The 13,261-nt window shown below is 31.3% G+C and overlaps 1 protein-coding gene across 4 annotated transcripts in view; it reads left to right on the forward strand.

The window, feature by feature from the left end:
* The window catches only part of LOC724138 (igLON family member 5), a 63,989-nt gene extending 57,317 nt beyond the window's left edge, over window positions 1-6,672 (forward strand). For all 4 annotated transcript variants that reach the window (XM_006567573.3, XM_001119871.5, XM_006567576.3 and 1 more), the window contains exons 5-7: window positions 3,238-3,393; window positions 3,487-3,820; window positions 4,365-6,672. In XM_006567573.3, the coding sequence (XP_006567636.1) occupies window positions 3,238-3,393; window positions 3,487-3,820; window positions 4,365-4,513 (639 nt within the window). In that variant the 3' untranslated portion in view covers window positions 4,514-6,672. The remainder of the gene's footprint in view (window positions 1-3,237; window positions 3,394-3,486; window positions 3,821-4,364) is intronic.
* Window positions 6,673-13,261: the final 6,589 nt, after the last annotated feature.

Raw genomic sequence — 13,261 nt, forward strand, 5'->3', positions numbered from 1 at the left:
TGAACAAAATAGTTGACGAGTATAAAAGTTTTATAAATTTGAAGATTTTAAGTTTTTGTAATAACAACTTTTACGCTTTTTTTATCATACTTTTTGATTTTGTATATCTTTTGTAATTTATAAAATAATTAGAATTACATTGTATTATAATTTGATTTTAGTAAAATATTTTTTTTTCTTGAATCGGCTGTGCTAAAAATCCTCGCAGTTATATGATACTTGTTTACTTTGTATAATATACTTCCGTAATTTATAAAATAATTAAAATTATATTGTCCAGTAAAATATTTTTTTTTTTTGAACGATCGGCTGTGCTAAAAATCCGCAGTTGTATGATACTTTTTTACTTTATTTACCTTATTTACCTTTCATAATTTATAAAATAATTAAAATTATATTGTCCAGTATTATGATTTTAATAAAATATTTTTTTTTTTTTTTTTACATTTAAAGTAATCAGCTGTACTAAAAGTATCCGCAGTTATACGATACTTTCTTACTTTTTATATCTTTTGTAATTTATAAAATAATTAAAATTATATTGTCCAATATTATGATTTTAGTGAATTTTTTTTTTTTTTGCATTTAAAGTAATCAGTTGTAAAAGTATCCGCAATTATATGATACTTTCTTACTTTGTATATCTTTTGTAATTTATAAAATAACTAAAATTATATTGTCCAGTATTATGATTTGATTTTAGTAAAATATTTATTTATTTATTTTGTGTTTAAAGCAATCAATGTTAAAAATTAAAGGATTAAGATATTTGAGAGTACTCACGAAATTTGCTTTCTCGCAACTGGAAAACTATATCGAGATAGATATCGATGATATTCGAGAATAATTATCCTTCCAATATAATTGAAGAAATACTACACTCATAAAATACACGCCAAAATTTTTGTATTTCTCGTCTCTCTAAAATATACTCCAATCTAACCTCGCCCACCTGTAACGAATCTACTCTCCCTCCTCCCTCCCAACACCGCACACGATTCAAAGCCGACGCCCTCATCTCGCGACATCTCGAATCGAATCGAATCGAATCGTCGAGGAAAAACTTGAAACCCCGAGCAACGTGTCCTCCTCCTCCTCCTCCTTTCGAAATCTCGCGCACGTTTCGCGACGTCCCGCTTCGAGGAAAATTCTCGGCCGCAAGGAAAGCGTAAAAATCGGCCGAGCGAAATCAAAGTAAAAGTTTACGAGCGAACGAGAGGTGTGAAAAATAAGGGAAAGAGATCTCTGAAAGAGATCGTAGATTCGACAGGTCGCTCCTTTGTTAAAGCTGTAACACAATTCGAGGAAAGGTTGGAAATTCTCATGCTGCTCTTTGCATGCAACCTCGTCCACCACGAGTCGGCCCACTCTTGTTCATTTTCGTTCGAATATGCTCGTTTCGTCCGAGGAACGAGGTTCGCCCATTTTCCAAATCGTCTTCCTTACGAATAACAAGAATAAAACGGCTGCCATCGGACGAAAACAGGATGGATAAGCTGGATGACGATGTTTCGTACTTAGAGAGAGAGAGAAAGAGAGGAAGAAGGATTTATTATTAAAGCTACTTTCAATTTTGATGCGACGTGAATAATGGAGGAAAGGAGCGGTTGAAATAAATACCGTATTTATTTACGCGGATGCCGGAAACGTATTTAAAAAAATGTAAACTTTTCTGCACGCTCGGACTATTTAATTAGAATTTTTCGAATATACATCTTCGTGCGTAAAATATGTATTTCTCCGTGTATTTTAAAACTGCAGCTACAATTTCGAATTCGTGATTAAACTAAACTTGTCCAAAATTGTAACTTCTTCCAATAATTCCCATATTGTTCTATCCAATTTTACGTATGAATCATTTCCATAGAATACGAAACAATGTTTGCTCTCCCTATGTGAAATTGGCAAAAATTTGAAAAACGTAGAGATATAGAATATAATACGATTTTACTTTCGTTAAATCGTTTTCTACGATGATAATGACCAATTCGATTTCCATTCGTCGCAGGTTTAATATAAATAGCATTACTCTGACTATCCAGATTCATACTATTGTTGAAATTTCATCAATTGGATCAATAATTTCTCTAAATCAGATAACGTGGATCAAAAGAAAAGACAGGCAATTGACGTTGGGGACCCATGTGATTCATCGTGGTCTCGAACAGCCCAGACTGAACTATTTAATTAGAATTTTTGAAATATACATCTTCGTGTGTCAAATATTTCCCATGTATTTTAAAACTGCAGCTACAATTCCAAATTCGTCCAAAACTGTAACTTCTTCCAATAATTCTCATACTGTTCTATCCGATTTTACGTGTGAATCATTTCCATATCACGAATATCACGAAACAATGTTGCAATCCAACAATGTTTGCTTTCCCTATGTGAAATTGGCAAAAATTTGAAAAAACGTAGAGAAATTGTTCTCTATAACGATAATGACCAATTCGATTTCCATCGTCGCAGGTAACATGGATCAGAAGAAAGGATAGGCAATTGACATTGGGGACCCATGCGATTCATCGTGGTCTCGAACAATTCAGACTGGATTATTTAATTAGAATTTTTCAAATATATATCTTCGTGCATAAAATATGTATTTCTCCGTGTATTTTAAAACTGCAGCTACAATTCCAAATTCGTCCAAAACTGTAACTTCTTCCAATAATTCCCATATTGTTCTATCCGATTTTACGTGTGAATCATTTCCATGAAATATCACGAAACAACAATGTTTGCTCTCCCTATGTGAAATTGGCAAAAATTTGAAAAAACGCAGAGATATATGCAATTATCGATTTACTTTCGTTAAATTGTTCTCTATAACGATAATGATTTCCATCGTCGCAGGTGACATGGATCAGAAAAAAGAACAGGCAATTACTGACGTTGGGTATTCACGCGATTCATCGTGATCTCGAACAGTCCAGACTGGACTATTTAATTAGAATTTTTCAAATATATATCTTCGTGCATAAAATATGTATTTCTCCGTGTATTTTAAAACTACAGCTACAAATTCGTCCAAAACTGTAACTTCTTCCAATAATTCCCATATTGTTCTATCCGATTTTACGTGTGAATCATTTCCATGAAATATCACGAAACAACAATGTTTGCTCTCCCTATGTGAAATTGGCAAAAATTTGAAAAAACGCAGAGATATATGCAATTATCGATTTACTTTCGTTAAATTGTTCTCTATAACGATAATGATTTCCATCGTCGCAGGTGACATGGATCAGAAGAAAGGACAGGCAATTACTGACGTTGGGGACGGGCACCCACGCCATCGATACGCGATTCATCGTGGTCTCGAACAGCCCAGACTGGACGTTGCTGATCAAGAACGTCAAGCGCGACGATGCCGGTCTCTACGAGTGCCAGGTAAACTTCTTCCTCCTCCTCCATAAAGGTAAATTTATCGATGTTAAAAAAGAAAAGAAGAAAAAAAAAAAAAAAAAAAACGTTGGGAAACAGATTCAAACGGAGCCAGTCCAACGGCGATTCATTCGATTAAAAGTGACAGAGGCGTACTCCATGATCCCGGGTGGCCCCGACCTGCACGTGAAGCAAGGGTCCAGCCTTCGCCTCGAGTGTCAATTAATCGCATCGACCGAGGCGCCCAGCTTCATCTTCTGGTATCGGGAGGGGCGCATGATCAACTACGACGACGAGCGAGGCGTGAGGGTCGAGGCGACGAAAAACGGGTCGATCCTGGTCGTGGACAAAGTGAAACTTTCCCACGGTGCTAATTACACTTGTTCACCGAGCAACGCCAAGTCTGCGTACATCATGATACACGTGATCGAAGGTTAATAAGTAATGCTTTTTACAATACTCTATCTGGTGTCCGTCGATAAAGTTTTCCATCCACATTTTTCCAGGGAATAAAGAGAGATAAAATCGTGGAAACGGGTCGTGGAAAGTGGATGTGTCCCGATACTTGGTTGCTTTTTTTATTGGCCGTAAAAAAGAAAGGGCCTCCCTGGGGAGGACATCGAGAATGACATCGGGACGCGACAGCTCGTTTTCTTTTTTTTTCTTTTTCTAATTTTTCGTTTCTGAAATTGTTTCGAGACGAATGCTATTTTTTATTTTTTTAATAAAAAATAATCACCTCAAATATATTCGACGAGTTTGCAAACTTTATTTCAAAGCTCGTGTATATGTATATATATATATATTTTTTCATTCGTTGATAGGAGAAATATTTCGTTTGTCTTTTTGAAAAAAGATGTTCAATTTCAGAAAAATCGTTTCGTTTACCTTCGCAACGTTTAATTTTTCGCCATAACTTTCCCCCCTCCCCCCTTTCCAGGGCGTTATTTTCTCATTGCCCCCATTTCTGTTTGTAGAGGAGGAAAAACCGGCGGCCATGCACGGCGGTGATCGGCGAAACGCTACCACGAGAGCGTCCATCAACGTCATGTTGATTTTTCTCACATTTCTCGCCGGTATACGCGCCTCGAATCGACTTTGCCCGCGACAAACCTGCGCCACGTGACCAGCCTATACCCTCAACTTTCGTCCCTGAATTGATACAGGCCACGGAATAAATAATCTCTTGTCTCCCTCTAATCTCCTTTATCTTCTCTTCGAGTATTTTTTCTTCACGAATCGACGCTTTCATTCGTTTTTTACGGAGTAAATCACAATTGGAACATCCAAAATATCCTTGACTTGGTATTTTTTTAATTCTAATCTAATTTGGGAATACATTCGAGGAGAAGAAAATCAGAAGAGGGGTTGAAGAATTAAAATTGCACGGTAATTTTTTATCAACTCCTGTGCAAATATATTTTTGAGAATGGAATTCTCGAAAAATTGTTCTTCGTTGATCGATCTTTTCAGAGAATGAAACTAATGTCGATCAAAGCGTCCATTCGCGAATAAAATATATTTCTCGAGAGAGGAGAGAGAGAGAAAGAGAGAGAGAGAGAAAAAGAATATATATATATATATAATTCGACGATTTAATTTAAAGGCTTCCTCCCCATAAAGCCTGATAAATTATCGAATTCGAAAATAAGAATAGCACGCGAGATGTCTATTTTTCACTTTTCACATTCGAATTGAATTCGGGAAGAAGCGTGTATCTTCGTGATCTTGAAAATAATTTCTATAAGTTCGCCGATATATAAATACATTTAGATCGAGAATAGGAGATTGATTAAAAAGATACTTAGGAAAAAAAGTTCGTTCCATTAAATGTTGAAAATAAGAAACGTTAAGACACAAGACAGATTCGCGTAAGCGAACGATAAAGCTCAAGCAATATTATAATAAATCGAGTATTATAAATTCGTCTTTCAACCGAGTATCTTCCCACCCATTTTTGTTATTTTAAGTTACATAGAAAGTATCCAGGATTCTAATCATTACGAATTATTTATAAGAAAATTATACTATTCTTTTCTTAAAAAACCAAAGACCGATCCTTTCTTTCTTTCTTTTTCAATACAAATATCTTACAAATGATTCGTAATTATAAAATGCGACTACCCTATACAAGAAAAAAAAAAAAAAAAAAAGAAACTCATGCACTTATCGGTTTGTACTCTTTTCCTAAAACGAGTGTATACGAATGAAGAGCCAAGAGGAAGGGAAGAAAGAAAAGGTGTGCAACACATCCGTCTGCACTTTTCAAACAGGAAGAACCGTTCGATTAAACGGTCGATCGCTCCAAAACGCGTCATAAATTTCTCTAATGAAGAGGGGAGGGGAAAGAAGAAGGAAAAGCGATATATATAAATATAAATATATATATATGAATCCATACGAGTGGATTCGAGTTCAATATTCTCTTTCGTTTTCGCCCATAAGTTTAAATTTTTCTCTCTTTCTCTCTCTCTTGCATATAAATAAACGACAGGCGTCGAAACACGTGCGAAGATTTCGCGTCCATTCACGCAACGCGCGCAACAATCGATATTGACACGCGTCGAATGAAGAATGAAGAAGGAAAAGGCTCTTTTTTCTCCAATATAATTTTAAAGGTAAAAGTGTTTACGTGTGTTTAAACAACCGATTTAAACGAGGAACAAAAGCGAGCTCGATTTCTTAACCAAAGATCGAATTTTTTTTTTTAGGGAAAAAGGAAACTTGAATGAAATAAAAAATGTTTCCAGAATTTTTTTTAGAGAGAGAGAGAAAAGGACACAACTAAAATTTAATTTCAATTTTAACGAAGGCAAATATCGGTTCGGTTAATAATTGAGAAGTGATTATAGAAAGGCGTGTTTGTACGATCAAATTAAAATTTTCATTATCAAAATATTATTTTTGGGGGAAAATAAATCAAAATTTATTATTTTCAATTATTTCCACTCAAATAATTTATTATTGCGACGCATATTTATATATATATATATCCAGTTTTCAATTAGACGAGATAGAGGAGATTAAACGAGCCACGTCGTATCGTAAATTATACGAATACGCGCCAATACGCGATCGCCAATTTTTCTCTTCTTTTTTTTTTTTTTTTTTTTTATTAACAAACACGAAAAATCCAAACGAAATGCCTTTTACCTTTCGCGAACACGATTACACAGCAGCCTGAAAAACACGTGAACAGTTTAGTCAACATTTCCTCTCCCGGTATAAAATCACAATGCGAAAGTATGATTGAAAATTGTTAAACTGGTAAAAAAAAAAAAAAAATACATATATATATATTATAAAAGAATACGAACAATTCTCTTCCATTTTGTTCAAACTAGTTTTACACAGCTCGATGTGTTTTTTTTTTTTTTTGCCCGTTGGAAAAATATCATAAATTCGCTTAAACGAAAGGGTGGAGGAGGATCAAGTAGACGCAATCATCGTTCGTCATACGCCTCGCCATAGGGAAAAGAGGAGTCTCTCGTCTCTTTCGATCTACATTATAATACTCGAATCACCGTTTCCAAGGTAATATTATTATTAGTAATAATCACTCGATGTATTTCAATGTGATCAATGTAAATACGTGTACAACAATATAATTATAACTTTAAATCGTATGTTTTTTTAATAAGAAAAGAATAAGTATTCAAAAAGAGTTTCTTTCATGCGACAAATATATATACGATAAGAGAATTTTACACGATATCTTTTTACACGGAACGGAAAGATTATTATTATTATTATTATTATTATTATAGCGTCTTGTGGATACAAGGATATAATTTCTTCATATTTGTATAATAATAACGAACGATTGAATTGCCGATGAATATCGATTTCTTGATAAAATCATCAGGGAATGATTTTCGATTGCCCGACTTATTAATTAATCCCGTACAGGCGGCATTATAAAACTATATTAGCAGCAATAATCCGAAATTTCCATTAATCGACGTACGCGGATTTGATTTTAACGAATCAATTTATCTCGATAATATTATCGTATCGACCGATAATTTTCAATATCGACGTTTTGTGAAATATTTTCTTTTTTTTTCGTTCGATATGACAAAGACTTAAGGATGGAATAAAATGATACAAGATTTTCATCTCTATTGTAATGTAAAAAAAAAGAAAAGAAAAGAAACGAAAAATAGTAATAAATAAATTGGACTTTTTGAATCAAACAAATGTGATAATTGTTTTATTTAAAAAAAAAATGTATGCTTTCATTATCAGGTAAGTAGGAAAACTGACATGGATTTTTTTAGAAAATAAAAAATTACTCTTCAAAAAAATATCCCAAAAGGTACGTATTCTCAAATTTGTTCAAGAATTTAAAAAATACAGCATAATAAAAAACTTTTTCGTTCGATCAAGTTAGAATAAATTGTTTCTCAATTGTTATTCGAAAATAATAAAAAAAATTCGTACAATCATACAGGTTGAAAACTCGCGATATTTGACCCCTTATCTCGTATCACGAATATTCCATAAATGATATTCCGCCATTCACACCGATTCCCGGCCCGAGATGTATCGTTTTAATAATAAGATCGTAAGAGGAGAGGAGTATGGCCGATAAAGCCACCCACATACGGGGATTTCTCGTATCACTGCAATTCTATCCCAAGGAATTTTGCTTGCAACCCGTGAAATGTAATAACCACCCTCTTTGCACCGGTGCTAATGTATAGCGAAGATGTATCTTCCTGCTCGTGGGGAACACGGTTAATCGCGTATTACCGAGTAAGTACTTGGTAAGATATTTAACGCGGAAATTATAGCCGATGAAAATGTTAGTCCTTCGAGAGCGTCCGAAATTCTTGTATATCGGTAACCTATCGAAGATTATCTTTCGCATTGTCCGTACAACGTCATAGATTTCAACCAAAAGGAATGGTAAATTTAAGGATGTTAAACCTTTAAGAGAAGCAGAAAAATATAGAAAAAAAAAAAATGTTATTCCTTTCTATTTTTTTTCTCTCGTTTGTGAAATTTTTTAATAAGAATATTATTATTATTATACAGATTATAAAGGAATACAAAATTTGAAATTTTGTTAAACCGAAGAAAAACAGATAAAAATATCGAAGAAGTAATTAATCAATTAATTATTCCTTTTCTCTTATTCGTGAAATTTTTTTAATCGAAGAAATGTATTATTCCTATATACAAAATTTGAAATTTTGTTAAACCGAAGAAAAGCAAATAAAAATATCGAAGAAATGTTGATTAATTATTTCTCTCTATTTTCTTATTCGTGAAATTTTTTTAATCGAAGAACAAAATGTATTCCTATATATAAATATATTCCTATATATAAAATTTGAAATTTTATTAAACCGAAGAAAAGCAGATAAAAATATCGAAGAAGTGTTAATTAATTATTCCTTTTCTCTTATTCGTGAAATTTTTTAATCGAAGAAATGTATTATTCCTATATACAAAATTTGAAACTTTGTTAAACCGAAGAAAAGCAGATAAAAATATCGAAGAAATGTTAATTAATTATTCCTTTCTATTTTCTCCTTCTCTTATTCGTGAAATTTTTTAATCGAAGAAATGTATTATTCCTATATACAAAATTTGAAATTTTGTTAAACCGAAGAAAAGCAGATAAAAATATCGAAAAAGTATTAATTAATTATTTCTCTCTATTTTCTTATTCGTGAAATTCTTTTAATCGAAGAATAAAATGTATTATTTCTATACAAAATTTGAAATTTTATTAAACCGAAGAAAAGCAGATAAAAATATCGAAGAAATGTTAATTAATTATTTCTTTCTATTTTTTCCTTCTCTTATTCGTGAAATTTTTTAATCGAAGAAATGTATTATTCCTATATACAAAATTTGAAATTTTGTTAAACCAAAGAAAAGCAGAAATAATTAATTATTTCTCTCTATTTTCTTATTCGTGAAATTCTTTTAATCGAAGAACAAAATGTATCATCCCTATACACAGATTACAACGGATAGAAAATTTGAAATTTCCTGCGATCCATTTAGTCACGTTTCCACCACTTAATCGATTTGCAACCTTTACGAGACAGTCGCCAATAATCGCAGCTTATTCCCCTCCATTAGTCAAAACTCAACGGCCGATTCAATAGCTAATTTAGTGTCTGTTGTACAAGAGATTCGGAGTCAATACGCGTTATCAAATTGCAACACCAACGAATTCCAAGCAGTAACATATGCCGAGCATATATCAAATAGAAACTCTGTGATGTTCGATAATTAATAACGGTATTCCATAGATTGTATTAAATTATCCTATATTACGAACAATAGATTTATATCAGTTTCTCTTTGTCCGTTCATTCTACCGATTGCATTGGCCGAGATAATTTTGACGAATAAATTATTTCAATTTTTCCATAGGAGAAAAAAAAGATTGCGTTCAATATCAACTCGCGGAGAGAGAGAAATAAATCGTAGAGATCGTTCGTTTCAGATTTGTATCTAGCGTTGGCGCGTTCTATGCATGAAAATATCATCGCCTGTTATTTTAATTGAAACCGGTATACGTACATAGAGCACGGTATGAAATATATATCCGGTGAAGTTAATTGAAAAACCACGTCGATGTAGAACAGTTTGGCACAACAAACGATAATAAACGAAAACTACTAGACGAAGTTGGAGTTTTGCACTTGGCGCAAGTACACTTACGCGCGAGAACTGGATGAAATATGATATGGACATAAAATAGCCGCCGCTTAATCCATTTCTGCCTCCTTCGGTCTTATATCTTCTCTCTTATCCTCTTTATATCGTGCATAAAAATCACGATAAAGAACACTTGTATAGTAGAAAAAAAAAATAAAATCAGAATGCAATTTTTACGCGATTTTTAGAAATAATAATTTTGATTATTTAAAAATAATACACGATATGATATACAGCGAAAATATTTTATCGATTGGATCATTAACTTAAGTATATAAGCGTGTATAAAAATATCGATGGAATATACGGTGGACGATAGCCGAAAATAAAACTGAAATCGGTGAATCGGTCTTTGGCAACAGTCGCATTGAATAAAGATACAAGAGAGAAGATACGGTTACGTGAACATTGGCACTCGAAGAGTATATACGGGTCGTGAATATCGGTTTCCAATATAACGCCAGGGATATATTCGTAGGCGCTAATTCGAAATATCGTGAATAGCGCCTTGCAAGATTGGAAATTCCATTCTATACATACACTTCAAGGGCATACAACTACTACTACGTGTTACCATTCGGCTACCACCATTGTCACCACAAATCCGTAAGATCCGTATAATCCTGTGAAAACGAGTGATATGGTCTCGCTGTATTGTGTAAACCGCCAATTGGATTCTGGATTATCAGCGGTTCGGAACGAATCTATCTTCCCGACTTTTAACGCGACGCCATTTCCCTTTGTTTTTCCGCGTCTTTGGATATATTTGGAGATATTTTTGCATCGATCGATCGATGAACCAAATAAGATGTAATGATTGGCAGAGGAAAATAAGAGAGTTCGAAATAAGAGAGATTGTTCCATCTTTATCTCTATTTTGTATCGTTCGATCGATACGAGGTTCTTCTTTATGGTCAGAATATCATTTGACTTTTTTTTTTTTTTTCTATTTGGCACAGCTAAGAAAGTATTTTCTGATGTATTTCGTATATTTAGATTTTCGAAAAATAATAATGATATACGTTGATATAGATGAATACGCGAAAGAATATTTTTTGTATATTAAAAGATAAAATAAATTTCGAATATCGAATATCGAGTATAGCGTAGGATTACGAAAATTTACATCATATAAATCCATATAATTAATGTAATTATATAGATAAATGAAAACACCAAGAAATTTAGACGTTTACCGATAATCCTTCCAATCAATGAATTCATTGATATCATTTTCAATTCTTCGCTTCCCGTTTTTTTAAATATAATATTATTAAAAAATATTATAATATATATGAGAGATATGTATTGATTATAAACATTAAAATCTTATATTTTTTATGAAAATATTATTTTACTTATTCATTGCAAATATTATCGTATGTCGATTAAAAGAAAATAGCTACCTAAGTTACCGATACACGGTTCGTAGCACAGTCGGTCTTTTAGTTTTTTATGATACAAAAAGATTTATATCACGTGTTTTGAAATACCGACTTAAAAAAGAAATGAAATACTTCTCCTGCCCTCTGCGATTTATCATAGTCAATATAAGAATTATGAATATATTTTTATTATTAAAAATATTTAGTAAATTATGAAAAGATCCTTCATTTTTTACATTTAATATTACAATGTAAATGCAATTTACTTATATAAATATTAATTTAATAAATTTTTTTTATTAAATTTGATTAATTCTTTATCACGTAAAAGACACATAATTGCAAAATACAGCCAATGCAACAATATAATTAATAATTGCGCTGTATAATTTAATTATATATCAAATAATCACGAATTCCAAATCTCATCTCATGGAGATTGCTGCAAATTGGATACTTACCCTAATCACGATGATTCCATCCATCCTTTTGGAAAAATTTATTCAAGCAAATCCTTCTTCTGGTATGTGTTTGTAAAACATTTAAATTTTTAATTATTGTGCAAAACAAACAAAAGGAGTTGAAAACCGTCGGAAAAATTAAATCTGGAAAATAAAAATTAAATTAAATCTTATTCTATAAAAGACTATATATGGTATTTTATACATATCAATATTTTATATTTTCATTTTCATGAAAATAAAATATTGATAAGAAAGTATAAAAGAATATATCTGACATATTATATATTATCATATAATTATATATTATTTTTAATACCACCATCACCACAATTAATTATGCATGCATATTAGAAATATACTTTATACTTAAGTAGTATTAAATAGAACTCTTCTACAAATCTATTTATGTTTCAAGTTACTTAAAAAGAGTCTATCAAAATTTATCATACCAATCCAAATTTATCTAAACTTGAAAGTATCTAATTCCTACTTAAGTACCTAATTCCTAAACTTATCCTATTTATTAAAAATTTATAAAATTTCAAAACTCCTATCTAAATAAATATTTTATATTGTTTAATATATAGAAAATTTGTAATTTCTATTTTTGCAATACCTAAATCTCTTTTTCTTAATTCTTATATATCTAAAGATAGTATTTTAACTTTAAAGATTTTTTTAGGAATCCTACCTATAAAATAATTCTAATACATTTTCAAAAGAACAGGATATTATATGAAATAAAAGTTTCTTCAATTATTTGATCCCATTTTGATTGTACCATAGTCTCTGAAACAAATAAAACTATAAAAGATTAGTAAGATAATTATATTTATAAAATATAATTATTATGAATAATAATAATAATAATAATTTAAACAGAATAAATCTTTTTTTCCCTATTTATCAAAGAGTTAAAGATATTATTCTGCCTATAAATCTCTACCTGTTTAAAAATCTAAAAATTTATTTAAAATTTATTTAAAAGAAAGAAAAAAAAATCTATTAAAGTATGTAGTAGAATAAAAATTTACAATAATCTCTGAAACAAATTAAACTAAAAATAATTAATAAAATTTTATAATAGATTCTTTAAACTTATATTTACTAGATTAATATAAAAGAATAGATTCAATAGATTTAAATATCATATTTTCTTACCTTTTTTTATTGTTTTCTGTGAATAAACATATCTGAAATAAACTATTTACCTATTTACCTGATTGCTGTCGACGATCACTCATGTAGCATTTTTAGCTACACCAAGTGATCCAGGAACATGTATTTCCACAATTCTAGTGGAAGAAATTTGGGCATTTAACATTTGCAACGACACTACTT

The sequence above is a fragment of the Apis mellifera genome, linkage group LG9, assembly GCF_003254395.2.
Source record: "Apis mellifera strain DH4 linkage group LG9, Amel_HAv3.1, whole genome shotgun sequence".
NCBI classification, from domain to species: domain Eukaryota; kingdom Metazoa; phylum Arthropoda; class Insecta; order Hymenoptera; family Apidae; genus Apis; species Apis mellifera.